The 19,722-nt window shown below is 40.2% G+C and overlaps 1 protein-coding gene across 1 annotated transcript in view; it reads left to right on the top strand.

Annotated features, from left to right (window-relative positions):
* The window catches only part of gpr158a (G protein-coupled receptor 158a), a 63,379-nt gene that overhangs the window by 35,387 nt on the left and 8,270 nt on the right, over nt 1–19,722 (top strand). Inside the window, exons 4-6 of the mRNA XM_057824489.1 lie at nt 2,307–2,591; nt 2,742–2,810; nt 18,409–18,518. Of these exons, the coding sequence (XP_057680472.1) occupies nt 2,307–2,591; nt 2,742–2,810; nt 18,409–18,518 (464 nt within the window). The remainder of the gene's footprint in view (nt 1–2,306; nt 2,592–2,741; nt 2,811–18,408; nt 18,519–19,722) is intronic.

The raw sequence follows: 19,722 nt of genomic DNA, 5'->3' as shown, positions 1-19,722 counted from the left end.
AGACCAAACCTACGCCCTTGCACACAGCCGATTCACACCGTTCCAACTTTGAAATCTTCCAAAAATTCCTCCGACCACAGGCTCTTTTGCAATTTCGCCATTAATAAAACATTTAAAAATTTCAAATTTATTGGCTTTTGTTTCAGTTCCATTGACAAAAGGAATTGGACGTTTAGCGCCGTCAATGCTAGCATTAAAAAAACTGAAACGTCATCCAGCGCTCGGGTTAACGGCAAAGAGACAGCCCAAGATGACCGTCGCGTCCCGTGAGAAATAAGAGCGGTGTCAATTTAATCATGCAAATGAGCCCCTTCTTCATTTAGACGTGAATTACAGCTAGCAATTTGGCGGCCGGCGCAGTCGAGTCTGGCGAGGATCAACCCGGACGCGTCTCTTGTGTTTCCCTATCGCTGCTCAAATCTCACAGAAGGCGCCGTGCTCATTAAAGACGGACGGGCGCAAAGTGAAATAATTACACCTTTAGTCCAAGGCGTGCCACATTTGATCCCACTCTCTCATTTACTCCAAGCCGTGTGGCATAACAATCACGCTCGCGTAATTAAGACAATTGTTCGCAAAGCTACCTGTGACTTGTAATCAGATGTCTCTGTGGTCAAAACACACCATTTTAAAGCTAGAAGTGGCATAACAACTCGGAAAGTTGCGGTTCCATAATACCACATGCCATTAAAAAACTACACGTTCATTTTGTGGCATAACAATCGCACACTTGTGTATTTGGACAACTTAATTCTAAAACAACTCTTAATTCTTTGTGCAGCATATTAATCATAATTTAGTCAAAACAAAGTCTCTCACTGATATATATGGCCTTTACATCGAGTTGCCAAGACAATCACACTGGTGTGGCATAACAATCACACATTTGCGTGTTCCCTAACAAAAACACATTCATGCACTAATTGATCGTTGTGTGCAATAACAAAGATGTTATTTAGTCAAAACAATGTGTTTGACCAACTGACCTTTGGTGGCATAACAATCACGTTTGTGTAGTCAATGAAGCCGTGCGGCATAACAATCGCGCTTGTGTAATTAAGACAGTTGTTTGCAAAGCTTCCTGTGACTTACTTGTGCACTCTCTAATCTTTGTGGCATACTAATCATATTTTAGTTCAAACAAAGTTTTTCACAGGAATATATGGCATAACAACTCTGAAAGTTACTGTTCCATAATGCCACGTGGCATAAAAAAACTACACATTCATTGTTTGGCATATCCATCGCCCACTTGTGTAGTTGGACAACTATTGGGGCCATAACGAACCACACTTTTTTATCTTTGTGGGGCATAATAATCATATTTTAGTCAAAACAAAGTCTCTCAGGTATTTATGGCATAACAATCACACATTTGTGTTGTTAAGATAACAAAACACACTGCTGCACATTGTTTTACACGGCAATTTTCAGAATTCCAATAAGACACACACTTGTGCATAACAATCCCTCTCAGACACGTGTTTGGCCTATACATCAAGTTGCCAAGACAATCAAATTAGTGTAGCATAACAGTCACACTTTTGCATGTTCCCTGACAAAAACACTCATGCACTAATTTATCTCTGTGTGTCATAACAATCATGTGTTTTAGTCAAAACAATGTGTTTGGCTGACTGACCTTTGTTGGCACAACAATCACGTTTGTGTAGTCAATCAAGACAACTGTTCTTCATGCTTTATACTTCACCAAAAATACGCTCGTTGCTTCTTTTCTGCAAATGTCTCTCACAGAAATTTGCGCCATAATAATCACACACGTGTGTGTCACTCTCATAGAAATGTTTGGCATAAAAAAATAATCTCAGAGATACAGTATGTTTGGCCTGTACATCAAGTTGCCAAGACAATGAAAGTAGTGTAGCATAACAATCATACTTTTGCATGTTCACTGACAAAAACACTCATGCACTAATTTATTTCTGTGTGTCATAACAATCATGTTTTAGCCAAAACAATGTGTTTGACTGACTGACCTTTGGTGGCATAACAATCACACATTTGTGTAGTCAATCAAGACAAGTGTTCTCCAAGCTATATACCTCACCAAAAATACACTCGTTGCTTCTTTTCCGTCAAAACAATGTCCCTCACAGAAATTTGCGGCATAACAATCGCGCACACGTGCATAACATCATTATAAGACGTTTGTGGCATAAAAAATGAATCTCAAAGATATCTTTGGCCTGTTCATCAAGTTGCCTTGACAATCACTCTCAGCTTGTGTGGCATAACAATCACATGATCAATGTTTTAACTTTTTTTTCATTTGAATTTTCATGCAGTGTATGCCAAGCCACGGCCACGGCTTTGTCCTGGATAAGTACAAATGTCACTGCAAGAAAGGCTTCTACCATCCCGACCGTTCAGCCGCCGCTGGATATCCTCCGCCAGGGTCGGTGATTGAATGCCTGCCGTGCCGACCGGGCTGCTCCTCCTGCAAAGACGACGCGCCGTGCATCGCCCGGCAAGACGGCCCTCTACGCACCGCCGTCGTCGCCTTCCAATGCGTCTGTATGCTGGCGGTCTTCGTTAGCATGGTGCTGGTCTACCACTTCAGGAGGAACAAGGTAGACGCGTGCCTAAGAGTAAATGTGGAGGTGTCGTTTTACGTCGAGACGCTGTTGCTTAGCGACATGAGCGGAACGTCAAGTCATCAATTTGTGCCTTTTTACGGTTGGTAAACCAGCTGACGTGCTTGTTTTTTTTTGTGTGTGTAGACTATCCGCGCGTCGGGTCTCGTATTGCTGGAGGCCATCTTGTGTGGGGCGCTGCTTCTATATTTCCCGGTAAGCCTTCCTTAATGAGCCTTATCGTAGAGGTATTATGTTGTATGTGTGCGGGTTTAACACTAATGGACGTCCAATCCATTTGGAGTGAGAGGTCGGCAGCGAACGAACCAATCCTCCCTCTTCAAATGGATTGGACGTCTGGTGCTGTCAACGGCAGCCAATAAGGTAAATCAGCATTTTCTGTTTTTTGACTGGTTTTACCTTAAATTAATTTTAAAACTGAAAAAAACCTACATTCAATAAAAAGACATTTTAGACCAAATGTATTTTCTCAAAAAAAAAAAAAAATCCAACCTTTATGGCCGAAAATCCTATATACTGTAAATAACAAAACATTTTATTTTTTTCACCCAAAATCTAACATTTTTTATGACAGAAAATTCAACATTTTTGCTGCAGGGCCGAGAACGAAAAGTGGTATTCGGTATGTGGCAAAATTGATTTTGCCACTTGGCAAAATTTATTTTGGCGTGTGGCATTTTTTTTCCATGTTGCAAAATGGATTTTGGCATGTGATTTTTTTTTTTTTTTTTTTCCCAACGCATTTTTTGGGGGTATGTGGCAAAATGGATTTTGGCATGTAGCATTTTTCCTTTTGCCGTGTGGCATTTTTTTTTGCCATGTGGAAAAATGGATTTTGGCATGTGATTTTTTTTTTTTTTTCCAATGCGGCATTTTTTTGCTATGTGGCAAAATGGATTTTGGCATGTGGCATTTTTTTTTTTTTGCTGTGTGCCATTTTTTTTGCCATGTGGCAAAATGGATTTTGGCATGTAGCATTTTTCCTTTTGCCATGTGGCATTTTTTTTTTGCCATGTGGAAAAATGGATTTTGGCAAGTGATTTTTTTTTTTTTTTTCAATGCGGCATTTTTTTGCTATGTGGCAAAATGGATTTATGCATGTAACATTTTTCCTTTTGCCATGTGGCAAAATGGATTATGGCATGTGATTTTTTTTGTTTGTTTGTTTTTTGCAATGCAGCTTTTTTTTTTTTGCTATGTGGCAAAATGGATTTTGGCATGTGGCATTTTTCCTTTTGCCATGCGGCCTTTTTTTTGCTATGTGGCAAAATGGATTTTGGCATGTAGCATTTTTCCTTTTGCCATGTGGCTTTTTTTTGCCATGTGGAAAAATGGATTTTGGCATGTTTTTTTTTGTTTGTTTTTTTTTAATTAATTTTTTTTTTGCAATGCGGCATTTTTTTGCTATGTGGCAAAATGGATTTTTGCATGTGGCATTTTTCCTTTTGCCATGTGGCTTTTTTTTGCCATGTGGCCAAATGGATTTTGGCATGTGATATTTTTGTTTGTTTGTTTTTTATAATGCGGCTTTTTTTTTTTTTTTTTTTTTTTTTGCTATGTGGCAAAATGGATTTTGGCATGTGGCATTTTTCCTTTTGCCATGTGGCTTTTTTTTTGCCATGTGGCAAAATGGATTTTGGCATGTGACTTTTTTTTTGCTATGTGGCAAAATGGATTTTGGCATGTGGCATTTTTCCTTTTGCCATGTGGCATTTTTTTTCAATGTGGCACATGGCAAAAAAAAAAAAAAAAAGCCACATGGCAAAATCAATTTTCCCACGTACCAAATACGACTTTTCGTTCTCGCTGTCTCTCCATTTTAGACCCAAAAATTTTCACCCCCCCCAAAAAAAACAAACAATAAAAATGAAAAAGATCCAGTTTAACTGCCATAACGTAGTCAGAATGGGTACCACACTCTAAATTGGTCATGTAGTGCTGTCAATGGCAGCCATTGAGGTAAATCAGCATTTACTGTTGTTGAACTGGGAACGAGCCAATGATTGAACAAATATTTAACCTACATTTAAAAAAAAAAAAAACAACATTTTCGACCAAATGTATTTCCACAAAAAAAAAATCCAACAAATTTTTGTCAAAAAATATACATTTTACACCAAGAAAGTTTTTGTATTTAAAAAAAAAAATGTAACATACGTATATGACAGAACGTTTTATTTTTTTAACCCCAATTTTTTTCTGAACAACATTTTTGACCCAAAATATCCATCTTCACCCAAAAAAAAAACTGAAAAGGTCCCAATTTCACTGTTAATATGTGGTCAGAATGGGTACTACACTCTAAATCGGTCCAGCCTTATTGGCTGGTGAGCGCGTGAAAAAGGAGGAGGTGGAGTGGATGCGGTGGTGCACGGATGGCGCCTGCCGCTAAAAATAGAAGCTCACAAGCCAATGCTGCAAAATGCCGATTGGGCTAGGTTTTGTCACGGGGTAGTGAAAGGTTTGCGCGCTAGGGTAAAAAGAGCGTCTCGGCGCCACGCGGCATCTCGCCGAGATTGATCCGCCCGCCCCTCCCGCGGCGTTTCCGCGTCGCCGGTCCCACGAGAGCCTCTGTCGGCTGCCGTGTTGCGACGCATCGCTGCCAGGCTAAAAATAGACAGCAGCCGCCGCCGCTTCTATTTGCAATAATTCCGCTCTTATTAAACAGCTGGAGACACGTTACATCCTGTTCCTGTGGCTTTATGAAGCGCACTGATTTTTTTTTTTTTTTTTTTTTAACTCCTTGGCTGCAATGGAAGGCGATAAACGTCCAATCCATTTGGACTGGGAGGTGAATGCCGCCAGCTTTCTCAGTTCTAACGGATTGGACGTCTATCCAAAGACTTCATAATAATGTATTGGCGGGAAGCGGGGCCGATGAATAGGGGGCCTGCGTTGTTGGCGAGGCCGTCTAAGCTGATCGAGTAGATTCACAGACAAAGAGCTTTTTTTGTTGAAACTTCTTGTGAATAAATGCTTAAATCCCCAAATTCTTTATAGATATGGACTTAAAACTGTCTGGATTCTTGGTTGAAAGCAAAACAAAACAAAAAAACGTGCAGTTAGCGTTTATTTCACGTAAATATGTCTAAGTACAATGCCAGTCTGATAGTGAACGTAGCTAGCGGCCGCCTGATGTAAACAGAGCTTTTCCGGTGAAAATTCTTGTGAATAAATGCTTAAATCCCCGAATTCTTTATAGATACGGACGTAAAACAGTCTCGATTCTTGGTTACAAGATAAAAAAACGTACAATTAGTAGTTATCTTGTGTAAATATGTCAAAGTAAAATGCTAGTCTGTTAGTGATTGTAGCTAGGCCGCCTGATGTAAACAGAGCTTTTCCGGTGAATTTTCACCGAATTATTCATAGATATGGACGTAAAACTGTTTCAATTCTTGGTTAAAGGCAAAAAAAACATGCAGTTAGCGTTTATTTTACATAAATATGTCCAAGTACGATGTTAGTCTGTTACTCAATGAGGCGGCCGCCGTATGGAAACAAAGAGCTTTTTCCGTTGAAAATTCTTGAGAATAAATGCTTAAATCCCCAAATTCCTTTTAGATATCGACGTAAAACAGTCTCTATTCTTGGTTAAAAGCACACACACAAAAAAAAAAAAAACGTGCAGTAAGCATTTTTTACGTAAATATGTCAAAGTACAATGCTTGTCAGTTAGTGAATATAGCTAGCGGCCGCGTGATGTAAACAGAGCTTTTCCGGTGAAAATTCTTGCGAACACATGCTTAAATCCCCGAATTCTTTATCGATATGTACGTAAAACCCTGCTCGATTCTTGGTTAAAAGCAAAAAAAAAAAAAAACTGTAGTTAACGTTTATTTTACGTAAACATGTCGAAGTACAATGCTAGTCTGTTCGTGAATATAGCTAGCGGCCGCCTGATGTAAACAAAGCTTTTCCGGTGAAAATTCTTGTGAATAAATGCTTAAATCCCTAAATTCTTTATAGATATGGACGTGAAACAGTCTTGATTCTTGGTTAAAAGCAAAAAAAAGTTGCAGTTAGCATTTATTTTACAAAAATATTGCGAACTATGATGCTACTGCAGTAGCGGCTAATTCCTCCCATTGATTTTTTTTTTTAACGTTTCAACATGCATACATAGTACGAAAAATAAAATAATTACCTTGAATCCTCAAACAAATCACTCCTGAGACAATCCTTCCTGTTTGTATGCGGTACAGCTTTCGTACTTTTTCAACACAAATCCGGCGTTAGATCGCTGCGTGCGTGTTTGTGAATAGCTCCTCTTGATGTGGGCCGCCCCCTACTTGAATGGGAGGCACAGCGCATGACCGATCTGAGCCATTATGAAGTCTACGGTCTATCGCCGTTAAATAGCACTGAAACATGCTCATTCAATGCCAGGCTGTCAAGTTAATATGAATTTGCTGTCCATCACTTTCAATTGCAGTGCATAAGTTAATGAGAAGCCGAATTTCTTGAGCATCCTGGTCACGGTTGTTTATTTTTAGTCCCGAACTGACAATTTTCTGTCTTACTCGATCAAGGGGGCATCTATTTCCCGGCAATGGCACTTTGGCATGATCATTCAATCTCTGCCTTTCAAGTTTAAATGGATATACAGTTTGACACCCTTCGCTTTCATAGGCAGTGAGTGAGTTAACAATATGGCAAAATTGCTCGATTGTTCCAGTCAGGATTGTTTATTTTTAGTCCAGAATAGGGATGTGCCGGAAAAAATATCAGTTTCACGGTATTGCTATTAAAGCTTACTTTGAGATATCTGGGGGGGGGGGGGGGGGGGGGGGGGGGGGGTTCTGTTGAACAGGATTTTTATTTTTCAAAACATATTAGGAAATTGAAAGATAAGTATAATGTTAAGTTAAACTAAATTTAAAAAATAACAAATATTCTAAAAATTAAAATTAAATCCAGTGCCTTAGTGAGCGTAAACCCACAGCTCAACATTATTATCATCAGAACAAAAATAATTAAATAATTTTCCATAAAAAGCACGAGTGTATGACTCATATCATGTTTACATTATACACACACACTCACTTTCTCAACACAGACAGTTGCCAGAGAGGAAAAAAAACACTTTTTACCACCGCTAGGCACACTAAACACACTGGAGTTTGAAGGAATCTGACCTTTTAGCCAGATTGGCAGAATCACGCCAGTCGAATTGCCAACCCGCGCTGGTGCAGCTCCAACGACCCGGGCCGGCGAGATACCGACAACCCGGCCAAAAGGCCAAATTCTGCGCGTTCACCTTAGTCTTAACCCCTTATAGCGACTCCATTTTGAAAGCTGGAAAAAGACTTCGAAACACAAGTTGACAATTTATTCAGGTCGACAGCGATCAAACGGCAAGGCGAAACAGAAACAGACTCAGGTGAGGAGGCAGACTCGTCACAAGTCAACAAAAGGTTCCCGAGAAAAATGACAACGATTTTTTTAAACCAGGGGTGTCAAGGGCCGCTGTGGGTCCTGGTTTTTGTTCCAACCGATCGAGCACAGACAGGTTAACCAATGAGGTTTCTGCTAAAACAAGCAGCACCTGGCTGTAATAAACTGATTACACTTGTAAAACACAAGATTGGTGCAAAGGTGTCGTCTTGTTTTGTTGGAACAAAATCCTGCACCCACTACGGACCTATGTGGAATAATTTGGAGACCAATGAGTTAAACATTCAGTCTTTTTGAAGGCTCTCACGGGGCGGGGGGCGTGGGCAGAAGAAGGGTGTGCTTGGCCGTTGTTTAGGATTATTGTCAGTTTGTGGATTGGACAGGAGGATTCGGGAGTTACTGTTGTCAGGGCAACAAGAGTTGTGGATTTTGCCACCTCAGCGTCAAAGGGGCCCTTTGGGGTCTTATCAGTTGTGTTATCAGTTGGATATCGGGCGTTCTCCGGTGTTCCTTGTGTTGGGACAGGACGTCCCGCCATTTGTTCTGGACTGTCCGGGAGAACTGATTGCGGGAGTTGGTAGTGAATCCGGACCTCGGTGCCACTTTTCCTGTCGTGTTTTCCACGTCTCTCTCCCCTAACACACCTGAATCAAATGATTATGTCATCCGCAACCTCTCCAGAAGCCTGATAATGATCCTGATTATTTTGATTCAGGTGAGTTGGAGGAGGGAGACATGGAAAACACGACAGGAAAAGTGGCACCAAGGTCCCGATTTAGTGAACCCTGCCCTATATTCTGCTTGTTTTCCTTAAACTATGGTATAAGTGCTATTTATTTTACATTGGGTGTGTTAGAGTAATACAAACAGTCGATAGGTAAATCAGAGAAACAACACTATTCCCTGATTGATTATATTAAGTGTGTTAGAGTAATGCAAACAGTTAGACGGTGCCTATGAGAAAAGGTACTATCTCCTTCACATTGTATTAAAAAAAGTCTTAAATTTGATTTTTTGAAATTTGTAGGGCCACCTATTTTTTAATGGTCACAGAAATGTCCCGAATGTGAAACTGGGGGGGAGTCTCCCTTATGTTCTCGGGTTGCTAGCTACCTTCGTGCCTCGAGCGAGTAGAACGTCGGGACCAAGCCGCTGGTAATTCACACTCTGCCCACCTCAGGGAGGGAGGCAGAAAGCATTACCTCCGCCCCCGTTCCCTCCCGCGTGGCAGCCGGTGTCGGCTTTCATATAAAAATGGATCAATCGCTATTAGCCTCCTCCTCTTTTCGCTAGCGCTGTTCTTCCTGCCCGCTCAGACAGGAAGCGCAGGTTAGAATGAAGAGAGGAGGCGGAGAACGTCACCTTGTGTATCTAGACGCTTCTGACTCACCGGCGCTTTTTCTATTCCAAGAAAAACACATGACAAATGTAGTGGGAAAGAGACATTTTTCATAGTAAACTAGACAGGAGCGCAGGTTCAAAACTGCCTCCCGACAAAAATGGAAGCTTGTACTGTCATTTCTTGTCATCTCTTCTGATATGCTGGCATCCATGCGCCAAAAAATCTAAACATATTCATTTCTTCAATGGGGACGGTTTTGTTTTCAGTCATTTTTTTTTTTTTAAATTCTTGGTTTTATTTTCATTTTTTTATCTTTGATTTTTTTAAAGGGTTTTTCACTTCGCTAACGGCAGCTAATGATTTAATATTTTCAGTATAGATTGATTTGGCTCAAATTAGCTTCAAGCTTTGAGCTAAAGTTACAAAAATACATGTAATCAAATGAATCTAAGTCAGTACTTCTCCATGCAGGCTTGCACGAACGGTAAGATTTTGTTTTCTTGACCAGAGAGACTATGCAATGTCGCTTCAGTCTCTAAAGGTCTGTGCTGAGTGATCATCACACACTAAATTTAACTCGTGGTGTTACCATGGCGTTCGCGTTGGCATTAGGCTAATGCTAACGGCGAGCATCCTTTAAATTTTCAGACAACTGTTCTTACACTTTGTGCCCTCCAGGTAGCTATAATTAATTTAAAATAATGTACTGTTTTCCTGCTGAGTGTGTATAATCAGCAAGTTGGGCGTTAGCATTAGGCTAATGATAACAGCGAGCGTCCTCAAAACTTTCGGACAACTTGTTTTACAGACGCATTGTGCCATCCAGGTCGCTATAATTAATTAAAATAATGTACTGTTTTCCTGCTCACCAAGTTGGCGTTGTCCTTGTAGATAAAATGCTGGCCAAAAGTATTGGCACCCCTGCAATTCTGTCAGATAATGCTAAATTTCTCCTAGAAAATGATTGCAATTACAAATGCTTTGGTAGTAATAACTTCATTTATTTTGTTTGCACTGAAAAAACACAAAGAGAATGAAAACATAAATAAATCATTATCATTTTACACAAAACTCCAAAAATGGGCCGGACAAAAGTATTGACACCCTCAGCCCAATACTTGGTCGCACAACCTATAGACAAAATTACTGCAAACAGCTGCTTTCGGTACCGATCAATGAGTTTCTTACAATGCTCTGCTGGAATTCTCGACCATTCTTCTTTGGCCAGCTGCTCCAGGTTTCTGAGATTTGGAGTGTGCCATTTTCAGATCTCTCCACAAGCGTTCTATGGGATTCCGGTCTGGACTCATTGCTGGCCACTTTAGAAGTCTCCAGTGCTTTCTCTCAAATCATTTTCTAGTGCTTTTTGAAGTGTGTTTTGGGTCATTGTCCTGCTAGAAGACCCATGACCTCTGAGGGAGACCCAGCTTTCTCACACTGGGCCCTGCATTATGCTGCAAAATGTGTTGGTAGTCTTCAGACTTCATAAGTCCATGACCACGGTCAAGCAGTCCAGTGCCAAAGGCAGCAAAGCAACCCCAAAACATCAGGGAACCTCCGCCATGTTTGACTTTGGGGACCGTGTTCATATCTTTGAAGGCCTCGTTTTTTTTTTTTCCCTGTAAACTCTATGTTGATGCTTTTTCCCAAAAAGCTCTCCTTTTGTCTCATCTGACCAGAAAACATTTTTCCAAAACGTTCTCAGGTAGATTTTGGCCAACTCCAGCCTGGCTTTTTTTATGCGTCTGGGTCAGAAGCGGGGTCTTCCTGGGTATCCTACCATAGAGTGCCTTTTCATTCAGACGCCGACGTATAGTACGGGTTGACACTGTCGTACCCTCGGACTGCGGGACAGCTTGAACTTGCGCTAATGTTAGTCTAGGTTCTTATTCACCATCCGCACAATCTTTTGTTGAAATCTTTTGTCAATTTTTCTTTTCTGTCCACATTTAGGGAGGTTAGCCACAGTGCCGTGGGCTTTACACTTATTGATGACACTGCGCACGGTAGACACAGGAACATTCAGGTCTTTGGAGATGGATTTGTAGCCTTGAGATTGCCCATGCTTCCTCACAATGTTGCTTCTCAAGTCCTCAGACAGTTCCTTGGTCTTCTTTCTTTTCTCCATGCTCAATGTGGTACACGCAAGGACACAGGACAGAGGTTGAGTCAACTTTAATCCATTTTAACTGTCTGCAAGTGTGATTTCGTTTTTGCCACCACCTGTTATGTGCCACATATAAATAACAGGTACTGTTTATTACACAAATTAGAGAAGCATCACATGATTTTTCAAAGAGTACCAATACTTTTGTCTGGCCCATTTTTGGAGTTGTTTGTAAAAAGAGGATGATTTCAGTGTTTTTTTTTCCCCAATCTCTTTTGTGGTTTTTCATTGCAAGCTAAATCAATGACGATATTACTACCAAAGCATTTGTAATTGCTATCATTTTCTGGGAGAAATTTAGCATTATCTGACAGAATTGCAGGGGTGCCAATACTTTTGGCCAGCACTGTAGCTCATTTTTTGAGTGATAAAATGGTGTAATCCATTCTTAGTGCATTTCAATTACCAAAATAAATAATTCATGGGACCCAAATGAACCTATAAATATTACAAATTTTTAGCGGTGTGGACATACAAGCCGAAAACGGATAAAAATATGTAAGAAAATATCCCCCCCGATAAACTGCAACAGTAGATTTTTTGCACGATGAGAATCATGAAATGAAATCCGCTCGCCGTCCGTCAGTAAACCAAAGCCGGGCAGGTTGTCCCTGCGGACTCTCGGCTCTCGTCAGATCATCTGATAGCGTGACCTCAACTTTCCCTTTGCGTCCTCGGTGGAGGTCAAAGGTCACCCTTCCGGGACAGACAGCGCACTTCCTTTCATGAATAATCCATGCAAAGTGCCGCCAAGGGTTAGGGACGGAGGACTCGCAATAATATCGGCGCGAATGTCTTCCTCGGCGTCGTCGCTCGCAGCTAATTGCGTCGTCGTGCGGCCGCACGCTGAGTAACGGCCACCGGGGACGCCGCCGTGACGCACGTCGGCCAGCTGCGGCCGAGGATGGAATATTTTTAAACAGGCGCGCGCACCAGGTTTTCGATGATTTGGACGCGTACGGTCAACTGATTAATGCGCTTAAAATCATTGTCTGCCATCGACGGAGCGAGACGTCCGATCCATTTGAAGTGGGAGGGCCGGCAGCGAATGAAGAAAGAAAGCCTTGACTTGAATGAATGTTCATGCGCCGGTTCAAATAGACTGGACGTCTATTACCGTCAATGATTCTTGACGCTTGAATTTATATTTAACAGATATCCACAAATCCATAGACTTCATAATGATTGACGGCTCAGATTCCACCTTCACTGCGCAACGCCTTTAAGTTGGGGCCCGCCCTACAGTCCGCTTCATTTATTAGCAGTCGGTCACATGCGGTGATCTAATGCCTGATTTATGATTGAAAAAGTTTAAAAGTTGTACCGCATACAAACAGGACGGATTGTCTCACGAGTGATTTGTTTTAGGATTCAAGATAATTACTATATTTTTTTGTACCATGCATGCATTTTGAAACATGAAAAAAAATTCAATGGGAGAAATTAGCCGCTAATGCATTGGCAACATAGTTCGCAATATTTACGTAAAATAAATGCTAACTTCAACTTTTTTTTGCTTTTAACCAAGAGTCAAGACTGTTTTACGTCCATATCTATGAAGAACTTTGGGATTTAAGCATTTCTTCACAAGAATTTTCACCGGAAAAGCTTTGTTTACATCAGGCGGCCGCTAGCTACATTTACTAACAGACAAGCATTGTACTTTGACACATTTACGTAAAATAAATGCTAACATCACGTTTTTTTTTTTTTTTTGCTTTTAACCAAGAATCGACACTGTTTTATGTCCGTATCTATAAAGAATTCAGGGATTTAAGCATTTATGCACATGAATTTTCTACGAAAAAAGCTTTGTTTACATCAGGCGGCCGCTAGCTACATTTACTAACAGACATGCATTGTAGTTTGACATATTTACATAAAATAAATGTTAACTGCACTTTTTTTTTGTTTTTTTTTGCTTTTAACCAAGAATCAAGACTGTTTTACGTCCATATCTATAAAGAATTCAGGGATTTAAACATTTATTCTTAAGAATTTTCAACGGAAAAAGCTCTTTCTTTACATATGGCAGCTGCTAATTTCCTTACATACTAGCCTCATAGTTTGCAATATTTTTGTAATATAAATGCTAACTGCACGTTTTTTTTTTTCTTTTTTTTTTCCTTTTAACCAAGAATCGACAGTTTTATGTCCGTATCTATAAAGAATTCAGGGATTTAAGCATTTATTCACAAGAATTTTCTACGAAAAAAGCTATTTTCCTGTGGTTCCACTCGGTCAGTCCCGCGCCATGTGTCCCGGCAATACATTATGAAGTCTATGCACAAACCATTGCAGGAATATAAAGTACATAAAATGGTATTGAAACAAAAATACGCATACTATTCATTCATCTCCCTTGCCCCTTATCCTCGCCGGGGTGTCGGAGCCTATTCCAGCTAGCAATGGTCAATCACAGGCAAAAATGCTAAATATAAAAAACTAAGTTGAAAAAAATATATATACAGCTAAAAATAAAAATAACATTTACTGTGAATAGAAAATCAAAAGATAAAAAAGTCAATACAGGTAGTCCCCGGGTTACGAAGGAGTTCCGTTCCTACGTTGGCAACGTAACCCGAATTTCCACGTAAGTCAGAATGAACCCTTTTAGTACCCCGAAATAATGATCCAAAAGTCGAAAAGTATTGTATTTTGCTTAATGACGGCGGGAGGATACACTGCCCTCTAGTGGCAGCGTTGGGTCGGGCTGAACTGTCGCCTTGGACGATAGAAGCAGACTCAGATGTCTGTCGTTTATTGTTAAAATGTGAGTCGTTTTGAACATAAGTGTACATACGTGTGTTCCAGCTTTACAAATTGTCAAAAGTGAAGGATGTCAGACTGCATGTTTAGAAAAGTGACTGAAAATTACTGGTGTCAACAATAATCGATGCGGCGATGCATCCCGATGCGGGCCATGGACGATGCGATTCGATGCGGGCAACAAGCCGAATCGATTCAGCACATATTAAAATATATAAGTCCGTTCAAAAATCTTCCAGTGATGCAATGGATTTGGTTTCACCATTTGTATTATTATTCTCATGTTTACCTGTAGAGGGAGCTATTGTACAAGCAATGCAGGGGGGATGAGGAACTAAAATTGGCTTCCTCACGGGAGTAACGTCACAGACATGCGCAATTGCGCAGTGGCACTCAAAGCAGAGATAAGACATAATAACAATGGCTAAAGCGGAGAAAGAGGAAGCGCGAAAGATTATTGACGCACCAAAGACATTGAAAGCAGGCATATGGAGACATTTTGGCTTCTATGAGGTTGGTGGGAAACTTGACCAAACTTATGCGGTGTTTAAAAAATGAAAGGCTGCTAGTGTGTGTAAAAAAAAAAAAAGAAAGAAAGAAAAAGAAAGAAAGCCCTGGTCTCATTCAAAGCACTAATTAAATGCTGTGATGTTTTTTTATTATTTTTATATATATTACTATTTTCATTTGACTACAACCAGGAATGACACAAGAGCCTATAAAAAGGTGTTTAATGTCTGACCGCTTGTGTTGCCTCATGATTCACGAAAAATATGCTTTGTTTAGCATTTTAATGCATCCCAGGCTTTAATGCATCGTGATGCATTGCCGAATCGAACCGAATCGAATCGTGGCCCTCTTAATCGAATCGAATCGAATCGAATCGTGGCCCTCCGAATCGTAATCGAATCGAATCGTGAGGGCAGTGCCGATGCACACCTCTACTGAAAATACGCAATTTTTTCTTTTTTTGAATCTTTTTATTTTGAGAATTTAAAAGATTCCTCCTTTAGTTTAATTTTAATGTTGATATTTATTTTTAATAAATTTTCTATATTTGTTTTCCATTTTTATCTTGCATACATTATTTTGCCAATTATACAATTTTTAGTCATATCTTTCAATTAACTTTTCTCTCTCAATGTACATATTATCTTTTACTACTACTGCTGGGTACTTTAATGCACTTATGAAATCCTCCAATTCTTTTTCATGTCTTTACATTGATTATGACTTGAGGCATCAAGGGGTTAAATTGACCTAAAACTGAAAATCAAGGCTACCGGATAAAAACCTCCTCCATTAAAATCAAGTCACCAGTTGTGTTTTCTCCCAAACCCGTGGGGACCGGAGTGCGTCAGCCAGCTGCCTAGCGCCAGCCGAGTCCCTGCGGACTATTTTGCCGTAAGGAACCCCCTCCCCTAACCCGCCACGCTGCTGTACATTCAGGAAGAAAATAAGACGCGGTAAAAGTGGTCTGAAGTGAACACTCTGAAGCAGTTAAACAGTGAATTCATTTTCTATTCGGTAACAAAACACCACAAAAGTGCTTCCAGAGGGGCAGCGTTTAGAACCCTCGGCTAGCAAACGTGGCTCCTTAGCTTTTTACTGCTACGATAACAGGGGTGCTGGAAGTCACTCACAGCAAGGGGTGCTGAGGTTAGTTTTTCCCAAACAAAAACAGCCGTTTAGCTCCAAATTTGTCATGCTCGCGTGTTTTCTCCATACAGAGTATCCATGGGGTCTTAAAAATACAACAACAACAACAACAAAAAAAGTCGTAAATCCAATTAAGTTCAGTTTAAGGCCTTAAAATGTCTAAAATTCTCCTAAAATCTCATAAAAAGTCTTCAATACAATATTGAAAGGTCTTAAAAATCTATTGACATGACTTAACTACTTCACTACTGCTACTACTGCTTCTAGTCGTACATCATGTTCATTTGTATCACAGTTTAAAAGAGCTAGGAATAAATTCATAAATTATGGAATGAAAAAGTATCTGAGCCTTTTGGAATTTGTCACATTTCTGCATAAAATCGCCTTCAAATGTGATCTGATCTTTGACAAAGTCACACAGATGAAAATACAGTGTCAGCTTTCACTAAAAGCACCCAAACATTTTTAGGTTTTAATATTTTAATGAGGATGGCATGCAAACAAGGACATAAGGGGAAAAAATAAGTAGGTGAACCCTCTTCCTAGAGAGACTTAAAGAGCAATTGAAACTAATTTTTACCAAAAATTCTAAGTCAGGTGTGTGCCCAATCATTGATGAGTGGTTTAAAGCTGCCCTGCCTACAATAAAACACACACCTGGTAAGAAATGTCTTGATGACAAGCATTGTCTGAAGTGCATCATGGCTTGGTCAAAAGAACTGTCTGAAGATCTGCGATCAAGGATTGTTGATTTGCTTAAAGTTGGGCAAGGATACAAAACTATCTCTAAAAGTCTGGATGTTCATCAATCGACAGTTAGAGAAGTCGTCTACAAATGGAGAGTTCGGCACTGTTGCTTCTCTCCCAAGGATTGGCCGTCCACCAAAGATAACGCCAAGAGTTCAGCGCAGAATAATCAAAGAGGTAAAAAAGAACCCTAGAGTGTCTGCTAAAGAGCAATATCTCTGTGCACACATCAACTATATGTGAAACCATGGCCAAGAATGGTGTTCATGGGAGGACTCCACGGAGGAAGCCACCGCTTATTAAAAAAAAATTGTTGCCCGTTTAATGTTCGCAAAAAGCCACCTGGACACTCCACAAAATATTTTGTGGACTGATGAAACCAACGTTGAATTGTTTGGAAGAAACACACAATGTAATGTGTGGAGGAAAAATGGAACATCTCACCAACATCAACACCTATCCCCACCGTGAAGCATGTTGGAGGGAGCATCATAATTCGGGGTTGTTTTGCTGCTGCAGGGCCTGGACAACTTGCAATCATTCATAGAAGAATAAATTCTAAGGTATATCAGGATGTTTTGCAGGAAAACCTGAGGCCGTCTGTCAGCCAGTTGAAGCTAAAAAGAGAATGAATGCTGCAACAAGACAATGATCCAAAAAACAGAAGTAAATCAACTTCAGAATGGTTTCAGAAAAACAAAATACACGTTCTGGAGTGGCCAAGTCAAAGAACCCCATTTAGATGCTGTGGGATGACCTAAGGACAGCAATTCATGCCAGACATCCCAGGAATCTGACTGAACTACAGCAGTTTTGTTGAGAGGGATGGGCCAACATTAGTCCTGATCAATGTGTCAGACGGATCTGCAGCTCCAGGAAGCGTCCGGTTGAAATTATTGCTGCCACAAAGTATTAAATGTGATGGTTCACTTACTTATTTCCCCCCTTGTGTCAATGCTCAATAAAATATGAAAACCTATAAATGTTTAGGTGGTTTTAGTTAAAGCAGTCACTGTTTTTTCATCTGTGTGATTTTGACAAAGATCAGCTCACATTTGATGGTGATTTTATGCAGAAATGTGAGAAATACCGAAAGGTTTAAATACTTTTTCATACCACTGTACTTTGCAAGTAATTCCGGGGCTCTTATTTCCCCTCAAATTTTTTGGACGTCTTTTTTGCCGGTATCGATTTGAAATGGCTCTTACATTTTATTCATCGTCTTAAAAAGTCTTTAAAAGTCTTAAATTTGGCTCCCTGCAGAGACCCTGCATACAAGGCGTGCACAGTGGCAGTACACACACATGCTGGATAGTTTATGTACTACTACTAGGCTACTACAAAGAGAGTTTTTGTATTGGAAATAAACATACCGGTGCATAATAATGCAATTCCCCGCAGCTAGATGGCATTATGATACATGAACACATTTTAAAAATGAAAGGTCCAATACCATATTATTAAAAAGAATCAACAACAACAACATATATATATATATATTTAATCCCCAAAGTTAAATGCACTACTGTTTCAATGTTTTTATTTATTTTTACCCCCCTCAAAAAAAATCTGCCCAAAAACCTTTTCCCTTCCCCAACACCAGGAAGTGCTGTAGCACCCTCAGCACCCCACTTCTCGCGCCACTTTAAGATAGTTTTATTATTGAACGATTCTACTGCTATTCTCATCATTTTTCCCACTTTTGCTACCAGGTGGGGATCCTTTACTTCCAGCCCGGCGTGTTCCGCTGCATCCTGTTGCGTTGGGTCCGACTGCTGGGGTTCGCCACTGTCTACGGGACGCTCACGCTAAAGTTGTACAGGTAAAGCAAACACCATTCGCTGGATTTGACATCATCTATATAAAATTTTTTATTTTATTTTTTTTATTACAAACTGAAGCACTGTCAAGGATTATAGTTCTGAGTTAGCCAGTAGAAACAGTAGGTGAGGAAATTGCCACTAGAGGACAGCCTTCAGCCTGTATAGCACACTGGTTGGTGAGGAGAAGGCGTCTGTCAGTGGGAAAATATATAACGTGGGGGAGGGGCTCATTAGCGTCGCTTCATCAATGCGCGTGAAGGGCAGCCGCTAATAATAGCAGCGCCTTCCAACTCATCACGTCTCTTGTTTTATTGACACGAGACCATAAAAGTAGTTCCCGCTTCTATGACGACCATTTATGAAGTTGTCGCTTGTTTATCGCTTGTAGACGACCAATTCAATTGAAGTGGGAGGGTGGCAGTAAATGAACTTTTGTAACTATTGGACGTCTGTCCGAGTCGGTGGCGGCATGTGACTTCATATGAATAACGACACTTTAGTTGTTCGCCACTTTGTAAATGACTGCGTCAATACAACAATAATTCATGAATTGTCACAAATATTCACCTTTTCAGCAGGACCGAGAACCAAACGTGGTACTTGCCATGTGGCAAAACTGATTTTCCCATGTGGCATTTTTTTGCCATTTGGCAAAATTAATTTTGCCATGTCGCATTTTTGGGGGGGTATGTGGCAAAATGGATTTTGCCATGTGGCTTTTTTTTTTGCCATGTGGACAATTTTTTTGTTATGTGGCAAAATGGATTTTGACATGTGGCATTTTTTGCCATGTGACATTTTTTTGCCACGTGGCAAAAAGGATCTTGCCATGTGGCATTTTTTTTTTCCATGTGGCAAAACTATTTTTTCCATGACGCATTTTTTGGGGGGTATGTGGCAAAATGGATATTGCCATGTGGCATTTTTTTGCCATGTGGACAATTTTTTTGTTATGTGGCAAAATGGATTTTGACATGTGGCATTTTTTGCCATGTGCCAAAATGTTTTTTGCCTTGTGGTATTTTTTTTGCCATGTGGCAAAATGAATTTTGTGATGTGGCTTTTTTTGCTATGTGGCAAAATGGATTTTGCCATGTGGCATTTTTTTTTTTTTTTTTGCCATATGGCAAAATGAATTTTGTGATGTGGCATTTTTTTGCTATGTGGCAAAATGGATTTTGCCATGTGGCATTTTTTTTTTTG

This window comes from Corythoichthys intestinalis, chromosome 20 (assembly GCF_030265065.1).
Source record: "Corythoichthys intestinalis isolate RoL2023-P3 chromosome 20, ASM3026506v1, whole genome shotgun sequence".
In the NCBI taxonomy this organism is placed as follows: Eukaryota; Metazoa; Chordata; class Actinopteri; order Syngnathiformes; family Syngnathidae; genus Corythoichthys; species Corythoichthys intestinalis.
This window is presented reverse-complemented; position numbering and strand designations above follow the sequence as displayed.